The 23,180-nt window shown below is 39.3% G+C and overlaps 1 protein-coding gene across 3 annotated transcripts in view; it reads left to right on the plus strand.

The window, feature by feature from the left end:
- The window catches only part of CTDSPL2 (CTD (carboxy-terminal domain, RNA polymerase II, polypeptide A) small phosphatase like 2), a 75,746-nt gene that overhangs the window by 17,042 nt on the left and 35,524 nt on the right, over positions 1-23,180 (plus strand). For all 3 annotated transcript variants that reach the window (XM_010845188.1, XM_010845186.1, XM_010845187.1), the window contains exon 2: positions 7,803-8,012. In XM_010845188.1, the coding sequence (XP_010843490.1) occupies positions 7,827-8,012 (186 nt within the window). In that variant the 5' untranslated portion in view covers positions 7,803-7,826. The remainder of the gene's footprint in view (positions 1-7,802; positions 8,013-23,180) is intronic.

The raw sequence follows: 23,180 nt of genomic DNA on the forward strand, positions 1-23,180 counted from the left end.
AAGGGCAGAAATCGTACGGACCTAACAGAAGCAGAAGGTACTAAGAAGTGGCAAGAATACACAGAAGAACTATACAAAAAAGATCTTCACGACCAAGATAATCACGATGGTGTGATCACTCACCTAGAGCCAGACAACCTGGAATGTGAAGTCAAGTGGGCCTTAGAAAGCACCAGTATGAACTAAGCTAGTGGAGGTGATGGAATTCCAGCTGAGCTATTTCAAATCCTGAAAGATGATGCTGTGAAAGTGCTGCACTCAATATGCCAGCAAATCTGGAAAACAGCAATGGCCACAGGACTGGAAAAAGTCAGTTTTCATTCCAATCCCAAAGAAAGGCAATGCCAAAGAATGCTCAAACTATTGCATAATTGCACTCATCTCACACGCTAGTAAAGTAATGCTCAAAATTCTCCAAGCCAGGCTTCAATAATATGTGAACTGTGGACTTCCAGATGTTCAAGCTGGTTTTAGAAAAGCAGAGGAACCAGAGATCAAATTGCAAACATCTGCTGGATCATGGAAAAAGGAAGAGAGTTCCAGAAAAACATCTATTTCTGCTTTGTTGACTATGCTAAAGCCTTTGACTGTGTGGATCACAATAAACTGTGGAAAACAATGAAAGAGATGAGACTACCAGACCACCTGACCTGCCTCTTGAGAAACCTGTATGCAGATCAGGAAGCAACAGTTAGAACTGGACATGGAACAACAGACTGTTTCCAAATAGGAAAAGGAGTATGTCAAGGCTGTATATTGCCACCCTACTTATTTAACTTAAATGCAGAGTACATCATGAGAAACACTGGGCTGGAAGAAACACAAGCTGGAATCAAGATTGCTGGAAGAGATATCAGTAACGTCAGATATGCAGATGATACCATCCTTATGGCAGAAAATGAAGAAGAACTAAAGAGCCTCTTGATGAAAGTGAAAGAAGAGAGTGAAAAAGTTGGCTTAAAGCTCAGCATTTAGAAAACTAAGATCATGGCATCTGGTCCCATCATTTCATGGCAAATAGATGAGGAAAATAGTGGAAAACAGCGACAGACTTTATTTTTTTTTTGGCTCCAGAATCACTGCAGATGGTGATTGCAGCCATGAAATTAAAAGACGGTTACTCCTTGGAAGGAAAATTATGACCTATCTGGACAGCATATTAAAAAGCAGAGACATTACTTTGCCAACAAAGGTCCATATAGTCAGGGCTATGGTTTTTCCAAGTAGTCATGTATGGATGTGAGAGTTGGACTGTGAAGAAAGCTGACCGCCGAAGAATTGATGCTTTTGAACTGTGGTGTTGGAGAAGACTCTTGAGAGTCCCTTGGACTGCAAGGAGATCCAACCAGTCCATCCTAAAGGAGATCAGTCCTGGGTGTTCATTGGAAGGACTAATATTGAAGCTGAAACTCCCAATACTGTGGCCACCTGATGCGAAGAGCTGACTCATCCGAAAAGACCCTAATTCTGGGAAGGATTAAAGGCAGGCAGAGAAGGGGACGACAGAGGATGAGATTGTTGGATGGCATCACCGACTCAATGGACATGAGTTTGGGTGAACTGCGGGAGTTGATGATGGACAGGGAGGCCTGGCGTGCTGCGGTCCATGTGGTCGCAAAGGGTCGGACACGACTGCGCGACTGAAGTGAACTGCTAACGGTGGTTTTTGTCGTTTGTCGAGTTGTACTGTTGCTTTTTGAGGACAGGGTTTGTTGGCGTCCTCACTGGCCGTGGTCAGGCTCTGATGGGGCTGTATTCTGGCTCTCCATTCTGCTTCCCTGTTGTTTTGCTCAGTGCCGTGTCTTGGCTCTCAGGAACCTGGTAGATGACAGATGTGGGCTTAGAAACGGAAATATTAATAAATTACTCTCACAGCAGTTTCAGAGGAGCAGTACCAGTATTGGAAGATTTGAAGATAATATGTATGACTACCGAAGCACTATATACCTTTTTCTTGGCAGTGCTCTCCCCACTCTTGCCTACTTTCTTTCTGTTTTGGCCGTGCTGGGTGGCACGTGGGATCCTGGTTTCCCTACCGTGGGTCAAATCGGTGCCCCTTGCAGTGGAAGTGTGGAGTCCTAACCACCGGGGAAGTCTCTCCCTCACTTGTAAAAGGTTGAGTGAATCTACATTTATATAGAATATAGCTATTACATGCTTGATAACTGTTTGTAGCTATATGTTTTATGTTTGACAATCACCATTGGTTCTAAAGGAATACCTGTAGTCAATTTGGTTTTCTGAAATGCTCATTTAAGTTTTTCAGGAAGGATTCCCTGAGCACAGTATTCACTGAATTCTTACATATTGGTAATAGTTTGTCCATAGCCGTTATTTTTGCAAGTTATTTCTGTTGGATATAAAATCTTTGGTTTGTATGTTCTTCCCTTGATTATTTTATTTTAAATATATTACTCCATTTTTCATCTGGCGTGAACCATTGCTATTGAAAAATTTAGAATAGTCTAATTGGGTTATAAAGTCACTTAGTGCATGTCTGCAGACTACTGCCCGTGGACTGACTGCTTCTAAACACTTGTTTGTTTGCTTTGTACACAACTGTGTCCATTCATTTGCATGTTGTCTTAGGCTGCTTTTGCTATACTGTGCCATAGACGGTACGGAAACCAGTGAGCATGGTGGCCGACAGTGATGTCAGAATTTCATTTTCTTTGAATGATTCTGGACTTAAGATAGGTTCATTCATAGATATTTTTGAAAATATTTTTAAAAATTTAAATCAAATACAAACAACTTTCTTTGTGAAAAATTCCCCTATGCATTTGCTATATGGGAATTTTCCTTTTCTAAGGAGTGCTGTGCTGAAGAACAAATAAATTAAAATTTTTACACTGTAGAGTTTTTAGTAATACATGCCTTGAGTAAATCCCTTAGAAGTTCATATTGACTCTTTAGGAAAAAAGGCAATATTTATTTTATTTGGGGATGACAACTTAAAAACTGAGCACCATTTGGTGATGAAAAACAATGGAAAGATATTTTAGTACTCTTCTGGTGAAGCCTTTTGAGTTTGGGTTTTTGGTTGAAATAGATTTTGTGTGTGTGCGTGTGTGCACTTTCTGTATTTTAAAAAAGGGAGGCATCCTAACTCTTCTTCTGTGGACATTGTGTTGGGTTATTAAAGACCAATAATAACTTCCTCATTTGTCTGTAAGACCCTGCTCTTTGCCAAGAATTCCTGTACCTTTAGGAGTTTAGCGTGCCTAACAGGTCAGACCTTTCTGGGACTGTGCTCACTGCTGTGAGTAGTTGTATGTCCTCTGCACTTTACAGCCTTTTCTAAATCCATTTCCATTTTGAGCGTCAAGATGAATGTATTCAGTATACAGGGGAAAAAATAGTTAAGGGGCTATAGTTTAGTGATGATTGAAGTAGGATTAGAAGTAACATCTCTTGATTCTTAGTATAGTAGTTTTCACTCTTTTCTCAGTTGTCTCTTTAACAGATTCTAATTCGGGGAATATTCTCAACTACTGAGTCTTGGGACAACTTTGCCAGTCATTAATTTTCTCATCAGTAAAATAAGAGTTCAGATTGATGTCCTCGTATTTTCTTTGTGGTGCGAGCTTTTTCCTTTGTACGTGTCACTGGCGCAGTAGGTTCACAGTGTTCCCGGTGCGCAGCTGGTGATTCAGTTACACATGTATATTATTTTCCATTATAAGTTGTTACAAGATTCGTCCCTTAGACATGCACTCTCTAATATGATAGCCACTAGGCACAGGTGGCTATTTAAAATTAAATTAATAAAAACTAAGTGAAATTAAAAATTCAATTCCTCAGTCACACTAATTACATGTTAAGCACTTGGTTTTCACCCACGTCTAGTGGCTGCCGTATGGGACAGTGCAGACACAAGAGTATTTCCATTGTTGCAGAAAGTTCTATTGGATAATGCTGTGCCTGGACGTTTTCCGTTCGGATTTGCCGCTGAAACAGTGATAGCCATCTGAAAAACACTGAAAGGGGCTAGGAATTGCAAGTGCAAATGGAGATAACCTGAGATTTTGAAAGGTTGGCTTCCTGATAAGTTGGTAAAGAATCTGCCTGCAATGCAGGAGACCCCAGTTCAATTCCTGGGTCAGGAAGATCTGCTGGAGAAGGGATAGGCTACGCACTCCAGTATTCTCGGGCTTCCCTTGTGGATCAGCTGGTAAAGAATCAGTCTGCAGTGCAGGAGACCTGGGTTCGATCTCTGGGTTGGGAAGATCCCCTGGAGAAGGGAAAGGCTACCCAAGCCAGTATTCTGGCCTGGAGAATTCCATGGACTGTATAGTCCATTGGGTCACAAAGAGTCAGACACGACTGAGCGACTTTTACTTCACTTCACAAGATACTGACTGTAGTTCCCTGTGGTGTACAATAAACCTTTGTTGCTTGATGCATATCTGTTTTTTTTTTTTAAATTAGAAGTTTAGCATTCTATTCATACTAAATCAAACAAGTGGAATCAAAATGTCATAAAGTTTTAGTTAGGCAAAAATTCGTAAGTTTCTAAAATACATGTGTTGTATATACTATTTATATATATCTGTGCAAAGCTTTTCTACTATGCTTGATAAAGGTTGAGAAGGAACATCAAAAAAAAAAAAAGAGATGGAAAAATTGGAAAACATAAACTAAGTGAAATGGGAACTGCTGCTGCTGCTAAGTCGCTTCAGTCGTGTCTGACTCTGTGCAGCCCCATAGACGGCAGCCCACCAGGCTCCCCCGTCCCTGGGATTCTCCCGGCAAGAGCACTGGAGTGGGTTGCCATTTCCTTCTCCAGTGCATGAAAGTGAAAAGTGAAAGTGAAGTCACTTAGTCGTGTCCGACTCTTAGCGACCCCGTGGACTGCAACCTACCAGGCTCCTCCGTCCATGGGATTTTCCAGGCAAGAGTACTGGAGTGGGGTGCCATTGCCTTCTCCGAAATGGGAACACTGAGTATGAAATAGGGAAAGGGAAACAGGCCAGATCAAAGATCATCATATAGTCCAGGTGCTTTAAACACGGCTGCTCGTTAGAAGCATGTCCGGAGCTCTGGAGGAAAAAATCAATACTTGGGCATTTGTATTTTTCAAAAAATGTCAAGATAATTCTGATATGCATCTGGATTTTAAAAAGTGATTACAGGTGTTTCTATTAAATAGTAGTTCTGGGTGATACAGAGTTCTATCATTGTTCTGTTGACCAATCATGATGCAGTAGTATTAAGTGAGTAATAGTTACATAATCACGATAGTAAAAGATATTTGTCAGTTTTCACAATCAACAGCCTGACAAAAAATAAAAATTACAATTGCAAGCCATAATGGGAACATGATTAACAGTATAAAATAATTACAAACAATGGGGGGAGGGGTCAAGCAGAGTGACGTGGTGAGTGGAAGTGCATGCATGCACATGTTCTCATCTCCCAGCCAGCCTCTGTCTTTTGGTTGGTTTATTTGATCCTATTACAGTTTTCTCTATTGTTTTGGGTTTATTTTCTGTAGGTAGGTCTTTTCCTTCGCTTGTTTCCTGTCTAGAGACGTTCCTTTAGCGTTTGCTATAAAGGTGGTTTGATGGTGCTGAATTCTCTTAGCTTTTGCTTGACTGGAAAGCTTTTGATTTCTCCATCAAATCTGAGTCTTGCTGGGTAGAGTATTCTTGGCTATAGGTTCTTCCCTTTCATCACTTTAAATATATCATGCCATTCCTTTCTGGCTTGTAGAGTTACTGTTGAAAAATCAGCTAATAGCCTCATGGGAGTTCCCTTGTATGTTATTTGTCGTTTTTCCATTGTTACTTTGAGTATTTTATCTCTGTCTTTAACTTTTGTCAGTTTGGTTATTATGCATCTTGTTGTGTTTCTTCTTGGGTTTATCCTGCCTGGGACTCTGTGCTTCCTGAACTTGGTTGACTATTTCCTTTCCCATGTTAGGGAAGTTTTTAGCTATTATCTCTTTAGGTGTTTTCTCAGGTCCTTTCTCTCTCTCTCCTCCTTCTGGGACCCTGTGATGTGAATGTTGTTGTGTTGAACGTTGTTCTAGAGGTCTGTTAGGCTGTCTTCTTTTTTTTGCCGCCTTCTTCCTATATTATGTTGTGTGGCCGTGGTTTCCACTTTTCTGTCCTGCAGTCATTTACCTGTTCTTCTGCCTCAGTTATCCTGTTCCTTCTAGGGTACTGTTCACTTCTCTTCTTTGGTTCTTGCTGGTCTTTGGTAAATATTTCTTGCATCTTCTCCATTGTTTTCCCAAGATCCTGGATCATCTTCACTATGATTATTCTGAATTCTTTTTCTGGAAAGTTGCATATCTCCACTTCATTTAGATTTTCTGGGGTTTTATCTTCTCCCTTCATCTGGGACATAACTTTCTGCTTTTTCTTCCTAATTAAATTTCGATAATGTGGTTTCTGTTTAAGCCACTGTGGGACTGTGGTTCTTACTTCTTCTAATGGAGAAGATGCAGAGGCAGGAACTGGTGGTGGGAAAAACTGGGTCTTGCTCTGGTGGGCAGGGCCTTGCTCAGTAAAACTTTAACCCAGTTATCTGCCGATGGGTGGGGTTTCACTCCCTCCCTGGTAGTCGTTTGGCCCTGGGTTCTACAGGCTCTGTGGTAGGGTTAATGGGGACTTCCAAGAGGGACTTCCAAGAGGGTTTACGCCGAGGGGGCCTGCCCCACCTGCTGCCGCCAGCACCCCATCTCTGTGCTGAGCCCCTGCCGACCTCCATACCCACAGGAGACTCTTCAATGCCAGTTGGTGTCTCTGCTCTGTCTCCTGTGGGGTCCTGCTCCTTTCCTCTGGGTCTTGGTGTGTGCAGGAGTGTTTGTGCCCTCCAAGACTGCAGCTTCTGTTTCCCCCAGTCCTGTGGAAGTCCTGTAAACAAATCCTGCTGGCCTTCAAGGCCAGATTCCCTGGGGATTCCCAGTCCCTTTGTCGGATCCCCAGGCTGGGAAGCCTGACGTGGGGTTCAGAACCTTTACAACAGTGGGAGAACTTCTTTGGTATTACTGTTCTCCAGTTTGTGGGTCACCCAGCCGGTGGGCATGGGATTTGATTTTATTGTGATTGTGCCCCTCCCATCATCTCACTGAGGCTGCTTCTTTGTCTTTGGACGTGGGGTGTCTTTTTCTGGTGGGTTCCAGTGTCCTCCTGTCCTTGGTTGTTCAGCGGCTAGTTGGAGTTTTGTGCTCTTGCAGAAGATGAGCACCATCCTTCTACTCCGGCAGCTTGAGCCAGATGAGTTTGGTTTTTAAAGGATCGATGCATGTGGTAAGATCAAATCCTGTAAAATGATTGACTCAATCTTGCCACACTTTTGTACTTGTTGATTATTAGAATTGTGTTCTTGGAACTAATTCATTCAATGACTTAAGGGTTTTTTCCACTACATTGTGATCTCCTGAGGGTAAAAACCTTCTCTCTTTTGTTTTACCAGGTACTTACTTACCCAGTAAATACTTGTTGAACGAATGAGTGATTAAATGAATGATAGTGTCAGCAAGGATGGAGGCACTACAGTATTCTGAAAGGGACGTGCACACTCTATTAGATCACAGGGTGTAATATTTCAGAAGTTGTGGGAAGGTTATTTGGGAGAATGTAATAAAATTCAAAGCACTATGCCTTTCAGTTAAAAAGTTAGTTTCTTGGGAATTCTCTGGTGCTCTAGAGGTTAGGACTCTGCACTGTCCGTGCTGAGGGCCTGGTTTTGATCCCCATCAGGGAAACTAAGATTCTACAAACCTAGGTAAACTGGGCACACGTGGGTACACTAGGCTTAATTTTAATAACCTGATTATTTTTCTTTTATAGTTTTACATGTGGCACCCATAAAAGATGAGGCTGAGAACACGGAAGGCTTCTCAGCAATCAAATCAAATCCAAACACAACGCACTGCCAGAGCAAAGAGGAAATACTCAGAAGTTGATGACAGCCTGCCTTCAGGAGGAGAAAAACCACCGAAGAATGAAACCGGCTTGTTGTCTTCAATTAAAAAATTCATTAAAGGAAGCACACCCAAGGTAATGGTTTTACCTGATAATTATATCATTAAAAAGGAAACTTAGATTGTGTTCTTTAAGCTTATGAAGATGAGAAGTCTAATATTGCTAGAGCCCCATTTAACGAAGTGTGTCTCCATTTTGGTGTTGAGTATTTACGTGTAAAATATTTAATGGTTGGTCAAGAAAACAGTATTCTACTTAACTGATCCTGTTAGCCTTCTGTTTTTTCAGCTTAGTATTTTGGGAAGTAAAAGAAATTTTTTCTTAGTCATTTATTTGAGTTATTTCTTTTTTATTCATTTCAAACATAAGTTAAAGTTTCTTGTAAATATTGATACGTTGTCTAATTAGGAAGATGATTTATCTGAATTCTAACCGTTGTACAATGAAAATGTTGTATTCATTGAAGGGAGAACAAAGTTATTAAAGAAAGAATGGGGAATTCCCTGGGGGTCCGTGGTCAAGACTTGGCACTCCCACTGCCGTGGGCCTGGATTCAGTTTCTGGTCAGGGAACTAAGACCCCACTGGCCATGTGGCAAAAGAAAGAAAGAAGGGGCACTAACCAGGAGGCATGAGCTCTAGATTCATACTTCCTCCTGTGGACCAACTTGAATTCTGAGGAAAGTCATTTTCCCCTCTTAGCCTCAAGAAGACAGTAAAATGGGACTCATACTAACTGCCTTGTCTGCCTCAGAGTTGTTTTCAGATTAGATGGCAAACAGGTGGAAAAGCAGTTTGAGAAGTTCTAATGTACTCTGTAAATAATAGTGTTATTATTCATTTTTCGTTGATTTTATTATCACTATTGACTACTGTTGTGTTCTTACTTCGGATTATTATATATAATAAGTTGCTTATAGTGTAAATTTGTCACTTTGGTAGAAAAGTGTTATTTTTTCGTAATGATGGATTTCTTTTGCTAATTTTAAGTATAATTTTTAAAAGTTTCTATGAGTTAATTTACATAGGCCTATAAATATTGTAGTATTATTGTATAAAAAAGATGAAATTCCTTCCAGAAACAAGAATTCTTGAATCTTTAAGTTTCTGTTGGGTTGTCCTTAGCCCTGTTGATGAGAACATCACTGTGTCAAGTTCATTCTCTGAACAGCTCTGAATATTGTGAAGTTCTTCCTCATCTTGAAGAAAGTATACCTACCCTTTCCTTTCCTCACATGTTCTTTTTCTCCTTGTGCAAGTGCAAACACTCAGTCACTGTCCTGGCTAAATAGTTCTAGTTTTCATTATATGGCATTATATGATAATAGGTTAGCATCTTGGTCAGCTTTTTCTTGGTTACCTTGTTCCTGAAAGGTAACAACCAGAAATGAAAATAGGTTTTTGGGTTTTTTTTCTTCCCTGTGTCTTCTGACTTCTGTTCATGTTAGTCATGCTTTCTTTTTTTTTTTTTTTTTCATTTAGTAGTTTTCGTTCTTTGTTGGTCAGCAGATTTTTGCCCATGTCAGTTAAAACATTCAGGGTTGTCGGTTATTTTTTTTTTAAGCAAAAAACTAAAATTTTGTTATTAATGCCTATCCATTAGTGGATTAGGCCAATAAAAACCTGTTTGCAAGCTAATATCTTATTCATTAATTAATATTTTTGAGCAAGGTTTTCACCACAGCTATAAATTCATTTAATTCATCCCAGATTTCATTCTTATATTCAGTAAGATTATTGTGATAATTAGGATTTGAATGCCTTACTGAAATCAGAGTATACTGTTTCTTTTCCTATCTACTGTCCTTTTGTTAGAAGTAAATTAAAAGATGATTTTGTCATTTATTATCCTAATGATGTTATGCTGTTGTGTTGCTTATTTGCTAAGTTGTGTTGACTCTTTGCAACCCCATGGACTGTAGCCCGCCAGACTTTGTGTCCCTGGGATTTCCCGGCGGGAATACTGGAGCAGGTTGCCATTTCCTTTTACGTGGGATCATCCCAACCTTGGGATTGAACCTGCACCTCTTGCATTGGCAGGCAGACTTTTTACCAGTGAGCCACCTGGGAAGCTTATACTGGCTTCTAATTGTTAATTCTTTCTTATCTAAATTGTTATTAAACCGTCTTGTTAATAATGCATTATTCTTAATAATAGGTTTTACTATGTATTTATGTTAATAGTACACTAATACACACCTCTTAAATGAACAATATATGTTTATTAAATTATCTAAGTATTCTAATGACCTTTATATCAAGTTAGAGCTAGAATACAGATTAAAACTTATTAGCAAAATGTTAATAAAAATGAATCAGTGATACTAAACTGGAAAGAATACCAGCAGCCGTTGAAACTAGAAGTTGAGTTCAGTTCAGTCGCTCAGTTGTGTCCGACTCTTTACGCCGCCATGGACTGCAGCACGCCAGGCCTCCCTGTCCATCACCAACTCCCGGAATTTACCCAGACTCATGTCCATTGAGTCGGTGATGCCATCCAACCATCTCCTCCTTTGCCGTGCCCTTCTCCTCCTGCCTTCAGTCTTTCCAAGCATCAGGGTCTTTTCAAATGAGTCAGCTCCTTGCATCAGGTGGCCAAAGTATTGGAGTTTCAACTTCAACATCAGTCCTTCCAATGAACACCCAGGACTGATCTCCTTTAGAATGGACTGGTTAGATCTCTTGCAGTCCAAGGGACTCTCAAGAGTCTTCTCCAACACCACAGTTCAAAAGCATCAATTCTTTGGCACTCAGCTTTCTTTATAGTCCAACTTTCACATCCATACACGACTACTGGAAAAACCATAAGCTTGACTAGACGGACCTTTGTTGGCAAAGTAATGTCTCTGCTTTTTAATATGCTGTCTAGGTTGGTCATAACTTTCCTTCCAAGGAGTAAGCATCTTTTAATTTCACAGCTGCAGTCACCATCTGCAGTGATTTTGGAGCCCCCAGAAATAAAGTCAGCCACTGTTTCCACTGTTTCCCCATCTATTTGCCATGAAGTGATGGGACTGGATGCCATGATCTTAGTTTTCTGAATGTTGAGCTTTAAGCCAACTTTTTCACTCTCCTCTTTCACTTTCATCAAGAGGCTTTTTAGTTCCTCTTCACTTTCTGCCATAGAGTGGTGTCATCTGCATATCTGAGGTTATTGATATTTCTCCTGGCAACCTTGATTCCAGCTTGTGCTTCTTCCAGCCCAGTGTTTCTCATGATGTGCTCTGCATATAAGTTAAATAAGCAGGGTAACAATCTACAGCCTTGATGTACTCCTTTTCCTATTTGGAACCAATGTGTTGTTCCATGTCCAGTTTCAACTGTTACTTCAAACTAGAAATCATAACAGTAAAGAAGAGCAGAAAGCCTAGTTGATATTCAGAGACCAAGTTTCAAAAAGCCAGAGTCATAAGACAAGCATGAGAGCAATATCAGACACCTGAGAAAGAAGACAGCTCAAAAGAGAAAGCAAGACCTGTCTATAAAGTTCCATTTTAACCATATACTTTTAAAAGTTCAAAAGAAGAGAAAGAAAAGGAACCAAAGAAGCCAGTGGCTGCATAAGAAATTTTCGAACTAACTTGGATTTAAAAAAGACCCTTGTAGAAATAAGAGTAGTCTGTCACCCAGTCAGAAAAACTGAAGACAGAGGATGATGATTCATGAAAAAATACGAGGGTAAAGGTTTTTCCTAGACAAAATAAGCTTCAACTTTGATAGAATATAAATAAATGACCAAGTCAGTAGCATAGAAAGACTCAGTTCTTTGTTTCTTTCATCAAGAGAATTTTCAGTCCTTACATAAGGTAGGTGATGCTATGAAGATACCATGTGACTGCTTTGAGACAGTCGAATTGTACCTGGGTTAGATCCCAGCTTGTCCCTTGTTGGAGAGGCAGTCGTGCACAGCAGTCACGGGCTCAGGGTCTGAAACCAGGCGCATCAGTTTCAGTGCCAGTGTTGCTGGTGAAAGCTGTGTAACCCTGGCCGAGTTATTTAACTCTCCTGTGCTTATTTAACTGAGTTATTTAACTCTCAGTTTCCTCTCCTGTAATACAGAGATGCTAGTAACAACGTCATGTGGTTTGAAAGCTTAAGTGTTTGTAAGAGCGTGTTAACTGGAAGCGCTGAGAATGACACGGGGCACACAGCAGTGCCCAGCGACGGGTGATTGACTGTGATACTTGCTTTTAATTTTTCTAATCTTGGACAAGCTATTTATTATAGTCATTATTGTTATAATTAACATTGTAAGTTGTCTAAATTCATTGAGCCTAAGTTTTTTTTTAATCTGTAAAATACCAAATGATGGTTGTAAAGTACCTGATACTCAATAAACACTAGCTGCCAACCCCTACCCAAATTTTGAAAAAGACAACACCACTGTATTTAAGATACTGAGATAAAAGATAGCATTTTAAATACTATTTTAGATCCCTTATACTTACATGTCAGTTTTAGAATTAGCTTGTCTATTTCTCCAAAGAAAACCTACTGGGATTATAATACTGTATCATATGTATATATCATTTGGTGAGACTGTACGTCTTAGCTGTATTGAGTCTGCCAGTTCGTGATCATGATGTATCTCAGTGTTAATATAAGTGTTTTTAATTTTTTTGTGCTAATGTGAGGGTGTTACACATACTAATTAGGTCTGTTCTCAGGTATTTGATGTTTTATGGTGCTGTTTTAAATGATATAATACATTTAAAGTTTTTATTTTGTTTGTTGTAATATATATAAATATAATTAATTTTTCTGTGTTGACTGGGATACTGTGTAAAATTGCTAGGTTTACTTAATCATTCTAGTCTTTAAGATTTCATAGGGTTTTATACATATATAATCATATTATATACCAGATATGATTTCCTTTTCTGATTTCTAGACCTTGTATTTCTTTTTCTTCATTATTGCATTGGTTAGGACCTCTAGGACATTTAGTCGAAGTGGTAAAAGCAAACATTTGTCTTGTTACTGGTCTTAGGGGAAGAGAGTTTGTTTACATTAGGTATGTATGTCTGTCATAGTTATCTTCTGTCTGTTTGAGGAAGTTCCCTTCTGTTCCTAGTTTGCTGTAAGATTTTATTATATTGGATTGAGATGTTCTCCAGATTTTGCTCTTTTAATGTGGAGTAGAACATGAATTTTTTTAACTGAAAATTAAACTTGTATGGCTGGATACAGTTTGCTGCCGTGTTTTGTTGTTGTTCTTAAAGATGTTTTGTGTCTGTGCTCATGAGGGTTTGGTCTGTAGTTTTGATTTGTAATACTTTTGAGATTCTGAGGGTCAGAGTTATGCATCAGATCATGACCCAGGAACTGTCCGTCTGCTTCTCTGTTTCTGAAAGAGCTTGTAGTGACGGAGTATTGTCTCAACCTTAAATTATTAGTAGAATTCAGTGGTGAATTCTGGAGAGGGATTTTTGGACTGTGACTTGGATTTCTTTGTGGTAATTTCACTATAAATTTGATCTCTTTAACACACATGAACTTCTTCAGCTTTTCTGTTTCTGTTTGAATTTTGGTCATACGTGTTTTCCAGGGAATCTGTCTATTCGTTGAAGTTGTCAAGTTATTAGATATAAAGTCTTTGCAGTATTTCTCTATTAACCTAATAATCTCTGTAGGATCTATAATGATGTTCTTCTTTTCACTCCTGATGTGAACAATTTATTTTTGTTTTGATCCCTTTGCAACTGGAGCTTTATCAGTTTTATTACTTTTTCAAAGAACCAACATCTGCCTTTGTACATTTTCTCTTTTCTTTCCACTGTCTATTTGATTTCTACTTGTTATTTTTAATATTTCTTTCTACTTTATGTTTGGTTTACTCTTACTTTTCCAGCTTATACAAGCGAGAACTTAGATTAGGAATTAGTAAACTTTTTCTGTAAATATTTCAGATAAGTAATATTTAAGTCTTTGCAGACTGTCTTGTCTGAAATTGCAGTTACTACTCGACTCTCCCATTGTAGATAATGCATAAATGAATGAGTATGACTTTGGTTGTTGATATTTGATTTTCATGCAGTTTTCATGAGTCATAAAATAGCGTCATTTGTTTGATTCCCACCTCCCCCTACCACCATATTAAAATATAAAAACTACTTTTGGTTTGCTGGTCATACGAAAACAATGTGTTAGGCTTGGCGTTTGTACTGTAGTTTCCCAGCCCCTTGCTTAGATCAGTAATACTACACTTCAGTTTTTTTCTAATTCAAATACTTACAGCTATGCAGTTTCAAAATACTGCTTTCCCATACATTCTGACTGTATTTTTATTACCTTTTGGTCCATGGATTATTTAGAAATACGTTATTTAATTGTCAGATCAGATATTTGGGCATTTATTAGATATCTTTTAATTGTTTATATCTAATTTAATATTATTGTGACCTAAGAACATGTACCGTATGACTTCACTTCTTTGGTGTCTTTTTTAACATATGGACTATTTTGGTAAATGTCCCATGTGTTTGAAAAAAATATGCACATTCTGGAATTGATTAGTACAGTTCTGTAAATATCAGTTAATCAGATAGTTTGATAGTATTCAAATACTCTGTGTCTTCTTTTAAGTCTCCGTCTCTTAATTATGAACTCTCCACCTTCCGTTCTGTCAGCTCTCACTGCGTGTGTTGTGAAGCTCTCTTGTTAGGGGCGTACACGTTTGTGAGTGTTGGGTGTAAGTTTCCACCACTGTGAAATGTCTCTCATCTCTGGTGCTACTGTTTGCCTTGAGATTTACTTGGCCTGATATTGATAAAACCACACAGCTTTCTTTCTTATCATTTGCCTGATACACCTTTCCCCACCCTATGTGTTTGTATTTAAATTGGCTTGTTTAGTCTGTTTACATTTAATGTAGTTATTAATAGTGAGTGATAGTGAAGTCGCTCAGTCGTGTCCGACTCTTTGTGACCCCATGGACAGTAGCCAACCAATCTCCTCCGTCCATGGGATTTTCCAGGCACGAATACTGGAGTGGGGTGCCATTTCCTTCTCCAGGGGATCTTCCTGACCCAGGGATCGAACCCGGGTCTCCCGCACTGTAGGCAGACGCTTTAGTTTCCCATCCTGTAATTTATTCTGTATTTATCCCATTTGTTATTTTTTACTCTGTTTCATCTTGCCTTCTTTTTGATGAACTAGTTATCTTTAGGATTCTACTTTAAAAAAAAAAAAGAATTGTACTTTATCTCCGTTGACTTTTTAACAATTAATTTTATGGGGTATAATGAAACATAGTAAGACACACTGATTTAAATTATATGTTTTCATGAATTTTAACAGAATTATACACCCATGACTAAAAAGTATCCTTGGAGTATTGCAGACCATCTCAGCATCATCCTAGACAACCATTGATCTTCTGTTATTATAGATTGTATAAGTCTTCCCTAAAGTTACTATGCATATAACATGTCTTGCTTCCTTCATTCATCGTAAAGTTTTTAGATTCATTTGTGTTCCTGCATGTATCTGTAATTTACCCCTTCTCTCTCCTGTGCCCCAAACAGTATTCTATTGTGTGAGTATACCACATACCACAGGACTTCCCAGGTGGTGCTAGTGGTAAAGAGCCTTCCTGCTAATGCAGTAGACATCCTGCAAGTTCAGTCCCTGGGTCGGGAAGATCCCCTGGAGGAGGGCATGGCAACCCACTCCGGTGTTCTTGCCTGGAGAATCCCGTGGACAGGGGACCCTGGCCGGCTGCCGTCCATAGGATCGAAAAGCGACGGACACGACTGAAGTGACTTGGCACGCACGCACCACATACCGTGACTTGTTAGCCACTTGAGATATTTCTGGGTTTTGGCTGTTGTGAACGAAGTTGCTGTGAATGTTTCTGTTTTGAATCCATGTGTGGACATTTGTTTATGTTAAACCTGGGTGAATAACTAAGATTGATATTGTTAGATTATATGATAGATACATATAGTGTAACATTATGGAGATATGATTTACATGGCGTAAAACTCGCCCAATTCAGTAGGCTTTAATATATGCACAGAGTTATGCAGTCATTACCACAGTTAATTTTAAACCATTTATATACTCCCCTAAAGAAACTCTGTACCCTTTGACTGCCACTTGGCAGCTTTCCCTTCCAGGTCAAATTTTCTCCCCATTTATTGGGAGTGAATTTTTACATTTTGTCTTGTGAATTCATTAGTGGTCCCTCTTAAGCAAGTGGTTCTTACACTTTTTGAACTTAGGATCCTTTACCATCTTATAAATTATTAGAAACCCTAAAGAACTTTTTGTTTATGGGGATAATATCTATCTATATCTCATTAGATACTAACTGAGGAATTTTGAAAATATCAAAATTTTAATTCTAAACCCATTACATGTTGATGTTGGTACAATTAATATTTTAACTATTTGCTAAAGAAAAAGGGAATTAGTGGGAAACAGGACAATATTTACAGTTTTATAAACCCCTTTTTCCTTTAACATTTTCTCTCTTTTAAAGTTTATTTTTGGCTGTGCTGGCTCGTTATGGCCATGCAGGGGCCTCCTCCGGCTGCGACGGGCTGGCCACCCTCCAGTTGTGTGGGCTTCTCACTGCAGGGCTTCCTCTGTTGAGGAGCACAGACTCCAGCCTCAGGCGCGAGGGCTTCAGTAGTCGCCCTTTGTGGGCTGTAGGGCTCGGGCTCATCAGCTGTGGTGCTTTGCAACCAGGGATCGAACCGGTGTCCCTCGCATTGCAAGGCAGGTTTCTTAACCGCTGGACCACCAAGGAAGCCCCATAGACCTCTTTAACGGTCGCTTCACAGAACGTAGTTTGTGGTTATCATTGACACACAAAAAGAAAATTATACATGTATTTAGAAAACGAAAGAGTCTTTTAATATGCTTTTTAGATAATTGCAGATTTTATACCAAAACTTGACAAGTGGTGTGGTATCTTAAGTTCTTGTTCCAATATTGACTTTGAAAGAAAGCTCGACAGTGATCTTTTTATTGGTCTGTCTTGTACTTGCAATGAATCTTTTTACCTACATCTGATTTTGTAACATCATGTACTGTTTTTTTGGTTGGGAAAATAATGGTTTGCTTTATTATGTAAATCTTCCACATATGTATCCATATTGACATATTTCATTATTTATTTAATGTTTAGAAATCACATTTCTGAACAACCCCACTGATCTCAATAGAACAATATTGGGAAACTCTTGAGTCTTACAGTGCGTTGTCCAGGTTTCCTAAAATCCCAGTTTTTAGCTGAATGCTCAAATTTTATTGTTCGCAACAAAATGTATTAGTTTTTTCTTGAGTTGCTTTGTTCATTTTTCAGAAAATAAACTGCTTCAAGTGAAGATAGTTTTCTATCAGAAAAAGTGATCTACACTTGATCTTAGCCAAAAGGCCGAGAAGTGATCAAAAAAAGTGATCTAATTCAGCTTACAACTCAACAGTCAGTCAGATGCTTTTCCTCAAGACGACTGTGGAAGCACAGTGTGCAGGAGAAGCGTTTGTGTGCTTCCCATCTTGTCATGTAGGATTTAACACGTATGTAAGGGTTGAGATTTAATTAATTTTACAGCTTCATCAGGGACATTCTTAAGTGTAGCTGACTTTTTTCCCCCATGCAAGTGCATGGCTGTGAAAAATAAAATAACTTTGGATGTCCACGTTTTGATTTGTGCTAAGGTGGCAGTAATCATAAACCTTTTTTTTTTATTTTGCATCACAAAATAGTCATCACAGACATTGACACGGTTGTTCCAGGATAAACTGAGATGCAAAAAATTAATTCACTTGTGTTTGTTACCGTGCATTCATGGTAAAGAAGATCTTTGATGATTAGTTGATACTAGTATCAGATACGGAGAAGGCAATGGCACCCTACTCCAGCACTCTTGCCTGGAAAATCCCATGGATTGAGGAGCCTGGTGCGCTGCAGTCCATGGGGTCGCGAAGGGTCGGACAAGACTGAGCGACTTCCCTTTCACTTTTCTTTTTTTAAAAAAAAATTTTTTTTTCCCTTTCACTTTCCACTTTCATGCATTGGAGAAGGAAATGGCAACCCACTCCAGTGTTCTTGCCTGGAGAATCCCAGGGACCGGGGAGCCTCGTGGGCTGCCATCTGTGGGGTCGCACAGAGTCGGACACGACTGAAGCAGCAGACAAGTACAAGTCACATACCAGTGTTAGCTCATTTTCTGTGTTCACAGTTAAGTCTCCCAGTGATTTACTTTATCACTAGAAAGTGGAAACGTCTGTTTCTTTCTTTCTTACTTGCCTGCTAGTCTGTCTGTCTATGTTTGATGGTGCTGCGTGCAGGCTTTCTCTGGTTGTGGCAGGAGGGGCCAGTCTCTGTTGCGGCTCTTGGGCTTCTCATTGCGGTGGCTTCTCCTCTTGTAGAGCACAGGCTGTAGAGCTCAGTTGTTGTGGCCGAGGAGATTAGTTGCTCCACGGCACATGGGATCTTCCCGGATCAGTATCGAACCAGTTTCCTGCATTGGCAGATGGACTCTTAATCACTGGACCACCAGGAAAGTCTCTGCTTGTTTCCTTTACTGACTTAGTAGGTTTTCAGCACTAACTACTGTGTAAGAGTTTGTAAGTCTCTCATAAGTATATACCTTTTTTCAGCCAAAGCAATATAACCAACTTTGTTTCTGAGACACCTCATTGGGTTTTGCAATTTAAGTTTGAAAGGCTATAACTATTTTGGCTTTTAAAGATTTCATCCTGTACATCTAAAATAGTTTCTTTTTTAAAAACTGAATGATTGTTCTCAAACGACAGTGCAACTGAATTGGCACTATAATTCTATTTGAATATGTTCTGTTGCATAAGACAATTTTGAAGCCAAAGGGACACTAACTTTATCTTATTTTCATTTGTGATTTACAGTTGTATTTAGTACCCTTGGAGTGTATTTCCTCCTTTCATGAGCTATAGAAGTTTATGTCAGTTTCATCACTAAGAGTGGTGGATTGAAATCACAGATCGCCCAGCTCCCTTTTTCAACCCAGTAATCCATTCTTAATTATAAATTATAAATTTTATTTAAAGAATTACTAAATTCTAAAATAACTTTAGAGTAAATTTTGAAGACCAAATTTAATAATATTGCAAAGCAATGAGAGTACCTTTATTGTGTTTCCATATATATATGTAGAGAGAGAGAGAAGCAGCTCGGAGACTTGAGAATACTTTATTGGATTATAATGAGGCTGCAGAGATTGTAGCAGGTATCAGTGTTGAAGACAGCTAGAAAGACCATATTAGAACTATTGAACACAAAGATCTTTTGAATTTACTCATGTTTGCCTTAGTGGTATCCATTCCTTATTGCAGATTTAGAATCCCATCTGGTATTATTTCTTTTATGCCTAGATAACTTCATTTGTTATTTCTTACCAGCTAAAAATGAATTCTGTCAGCTTTACTCAGAATGTCTTTAAAGTGAACAATTTTTAAAATTTATATCTCTTACCAGTTTTTACTGTCGTGTATATGTTCTGAGCCTGTAGCCATTACACGTGATCTCTAACCCTCGTTCATCTTGCACAGGTCCTGTGTGCGTTCAGCGTGTTTAATGCTTTCCCCAGTCCTCTGGTTGTTGTCTGTAGTCATTTTTTGGTAGATGCCACATGAAGCAGACACAGAAACAATATTCTGAGTTCTGTGCTTTAAAACCACTTTTACTGCATATGATATCCTTGTCTCACAGTTTCTCTTCTTGATTTTTAAAAGTGTTATTCCATTTTCTTCCAGCATTAAATGCACTGCTTTCAAAGTTTGATGACAGTCTAATTTTCTCTTTTTTTTTTTTTTTTAATTTTTTTTTTAATTTTTTTTTTTTTTTTTAATTTTCTCTTTTTAAACGAACATTTTTCCTTGTTCTCCAAAGGATTTTTTTCTTTAACTTGTGGTAAGTTTAGGGCCTGTCTTGTCGTTTTTCTGGGTTTACGGCTGTGGTCCAACGGTGCACTCTCAGAGCCCCGCAGCCCAGTGCTTAGGTGAGAACTGAGCCCTCCCTGCTGTGAGCCCGATTCAGTCCCTGGTGGGGACTTCAAGGACTGTGAAGCTGAGTCACACAGACCAAAAAAAAAAAAGGCCCGTGTACTCTTTGAGTATGTAATTTCAGATGTTTCATTTGAGGAAAATTTCATGATGCTCATTCTTCCGCCTTGTTCTTGGCTCTGGCTTCCTGCTCAGGGACCACTTACTGTTTTCTGTCTGTCGGATCTTCCTCAGTATTTGTTACATTTTGATGTCTTAACCTCCCCTCCCCTCTATTTTACCGTCTAATTCTCATAAAGGCACATAGTCTATCCTATTTACTAACTTTTATGTCTATCCTAGTCTTTATTTCTAAAATATTTTTCTCTTTTATTTCTATTTTGTTCTGTCTTTTCATTAGTGAGTTTTTTCTAACTCTGATGTATGTGTCATATCACTTTCTTAATGTTATTTGTCTTTTTTGAAATAAAGATCTAATTTTAATCTGTTCTCTTAATGCATTTTGGGGGGAGTTTGCACCACAGGGCTCTTAGTTTCTTGACCAGGGATCAGCCCCCCACCCCTTACAGTGGAAACATGCAATCTTAACTACTGGACAGCCAGGGAAGGCTCTCTCACGCATATTTTTCCGAGATGCTTTCTTTTACTTCTCCTGTGTTTTATTATGGGCTTCCCAGGTACCTCAGTGGTAAAGAATCTGCCTGCAAATGCAGGAGACACAGGTTGGATCCCTGGGTTGGGAAGGTCCCTGGAGAAGGAAATGGCAACCCACTCCAGTATTCTTGCCTGGGAAATCCCATGGACAGAGGAGTCTGGCAGCTACAGTCCATGGAGTTGCAAAAGAGGAGGACAGACTTAGCTACTAAGCAACATTTTATTACAATGATTTTGTGTGGAATTTGAGATCTATGCTTTCTTTTCTCTCATTCTTACATGAGTTTTTCTAAATTTTTAGAAGATTGTATGGTTCGGGGTATCTTTTCTAATCAATTTTGTTGTTTTTGAATAGTGTTAAAAATACAATGATTGCGTTTCGAGTTTTGCTATATGTTTATTCCTGTTTGTTTTTGTTTAGTTGATAAGTTGTGTCTGACTCTTTTGCAACCCCATGGACTGTAGCCTGCCAGGCTCCTCTGTCCATGGAATTCTCCAGGCAAGAATACTGGAGTGGGTTGCCATTTCCTTTTCCAGGGGATCTTCCTGACCCAGGGATTGAACCTGAGTCTCTTGCTTGGCAGGTGGATTCTTTACCACTGAGCCACCTAGGAAGCCTTCTTTATCCCTATTCATTGTTCATCTGGAACTTTTCTTTGCTTTTCTGTTGTGCCTTTTTTTGCAATGAAATTTCGATTCCATTCCTAGCAGTTTCCCTTCATATGCAGCTCTGTTCTGAAGAGAGCTGTAGTTGGTCGGTGTCAAGAGTTCCTAGGAGCTACACTGCTCCCATTTCAGTTGTGGATCCCTTTGCTATTGGATTGAGCAGCAGTGTCCTCTACCCCGTTTCATCTGCTGTCGTCAGACTGGCCTGCCGTGCTCTCCACTGAATACCTACCGTGTTGGCGATTTGGGGTGGCTTCTCCTGGCCTCAGATGGGTCCCGTTCTGTGTTGCATTGCTTTGCTTTCTCCAGCACTGATAAAGATGATTCCTTCAGTATTACAGCTGTTGGTTTGTCCTCATCTGCTTGGAGTTGGGGGAGAAACCTTGTTTCCTGGTTTTGTTATAAATGTGCTCTTGGGTTTTTGTTGCTTCTTTAGTTCTCTGTATTTCCTTTGGGATTCAGAGATTTAAGAATGCTACCTTCCCAAGCTTTCCCCTTAAAAGCATGTCTTAGAGGCAGCTTTGAAAAATGAAGATTCCAGAAAAGACATCGTAGGGTTATTAAAAAATTTTTAAATAACCTGTACAGTAATGTAGAAATGTTATTTTTCCTAGTTCCTCTTCTAAAACGCATCCTATATCCAAAAATGCCCCCAAATTATATACATGAGTGTTTAAAAAAGATGAGGATTTGGTGACAAATTTCAGAATTGAAGCTTCATCAGACATTTAAATGCTTTATTCTGAAGAATAGAATATTATTGTCAGTGACTGCAGAAGTTTAACCCTGATCTTAATAGTTTTCTATTTCTCTTTAGAGATGTAAACTGAAGTATTTGAATGTATTCTCAACTGACCACAGTATAGCTGTTTCTGCTGTGTGTGTGGTACCTCCACACTAACAGTTAGCTTATGTGCTGTTGTTTAGTCACTCAGTCGTGTCTGGCTCTTTTGCAACCCCATGGACTGTAGCCCACCAGGCTCCTCTGTCCGTGGGATTTCCCAGGCAAGAATCCTGGAGTGAGTTGCCATTTCCTTCTCCAGGGGATCTTCCCGACCCAGGGATCGAACTCTCATCTCCTTCGTTGCAGGTGGATTCTTTACCACTGAGCTGCCGGGGATGTCTGTTAGCTCTTATACGTTAATGTTGATTTATATTGTTAAATAGGGAGATAGTTTCAATATAACATGAGTGGGTTTTGGTTTATGTATGATTTTTTCTAAACTGGACAAGGGAATCCTGTATAATGGTGGTGGAATTTTATCCTACACACAGTTTTTAATTAAAACTAGTGACCTGTATCAGGGACTCTCTCCTGGAGATGTAGCCCCCTGGTCTGTCATGGACTCCTGTCCTCATCTGGCAGTTTGCATTTCCTTTCGTGTCCGTGTTTGCAGTCTTCCTGCCTTAAAGCTCCACTTTTCAGCTCCCATAAACCTTTGTTTTTACTTCTGTTTTAAATCCCTTTTATTAAACTCTGAGGTGGCATTTTAGCTGCTCTTAGCTGCTCACCTGGGGCGTGCAGGTCATTTCTGGAAGTCCCCATCATTGGTTTTCTTAGTGCTGTGGTTACAGATTTACAGGGGCTTTGGCTGATCTGCCTCCCATGTACCCTTCTCTACCCTCGTGGACCCATTTTTCCCCATAAACCTTGTTATTTTCAGGGTTGCAGAGTGAAAATTTTCCAGGAATGCATGTATGTATTTACATTATAGCAGATGTACTAAGAGACTTCTTCAAGAAAATGCTGTAGCTTAGAGTAGTAAGTGTAATAAGGCTTTGCAGCATTATTTCTGTTCTTGAGGACTTTATGATAAGAGCCCCTCTGTAATGAAGACCCAGTGTTTCGGATTCGAGGCTTCCTGGTTGTCATTTTTAAGTGCAGGGGAATAGTAAACAGTAGAGGAATTACATTGTGGGTCACTGACAC

This window comes from Bison bison, unplaced genomic scaffold, assembly GCF_000754665.1.
Source record: "Bison bison bison isolate TAMUID 2011002044 unplaced genomic scaffold, Bison_UMD1.0 scf7180017864213, whole genome shotgun sequence".
In the NCBI taxonomy this organism is placed as follows: domain Eukaryota; kingdom Metazoa; phylum Chordata; class Mammalia; order Artiodactyla; family Bovidae; genus Bison; species Bison bison.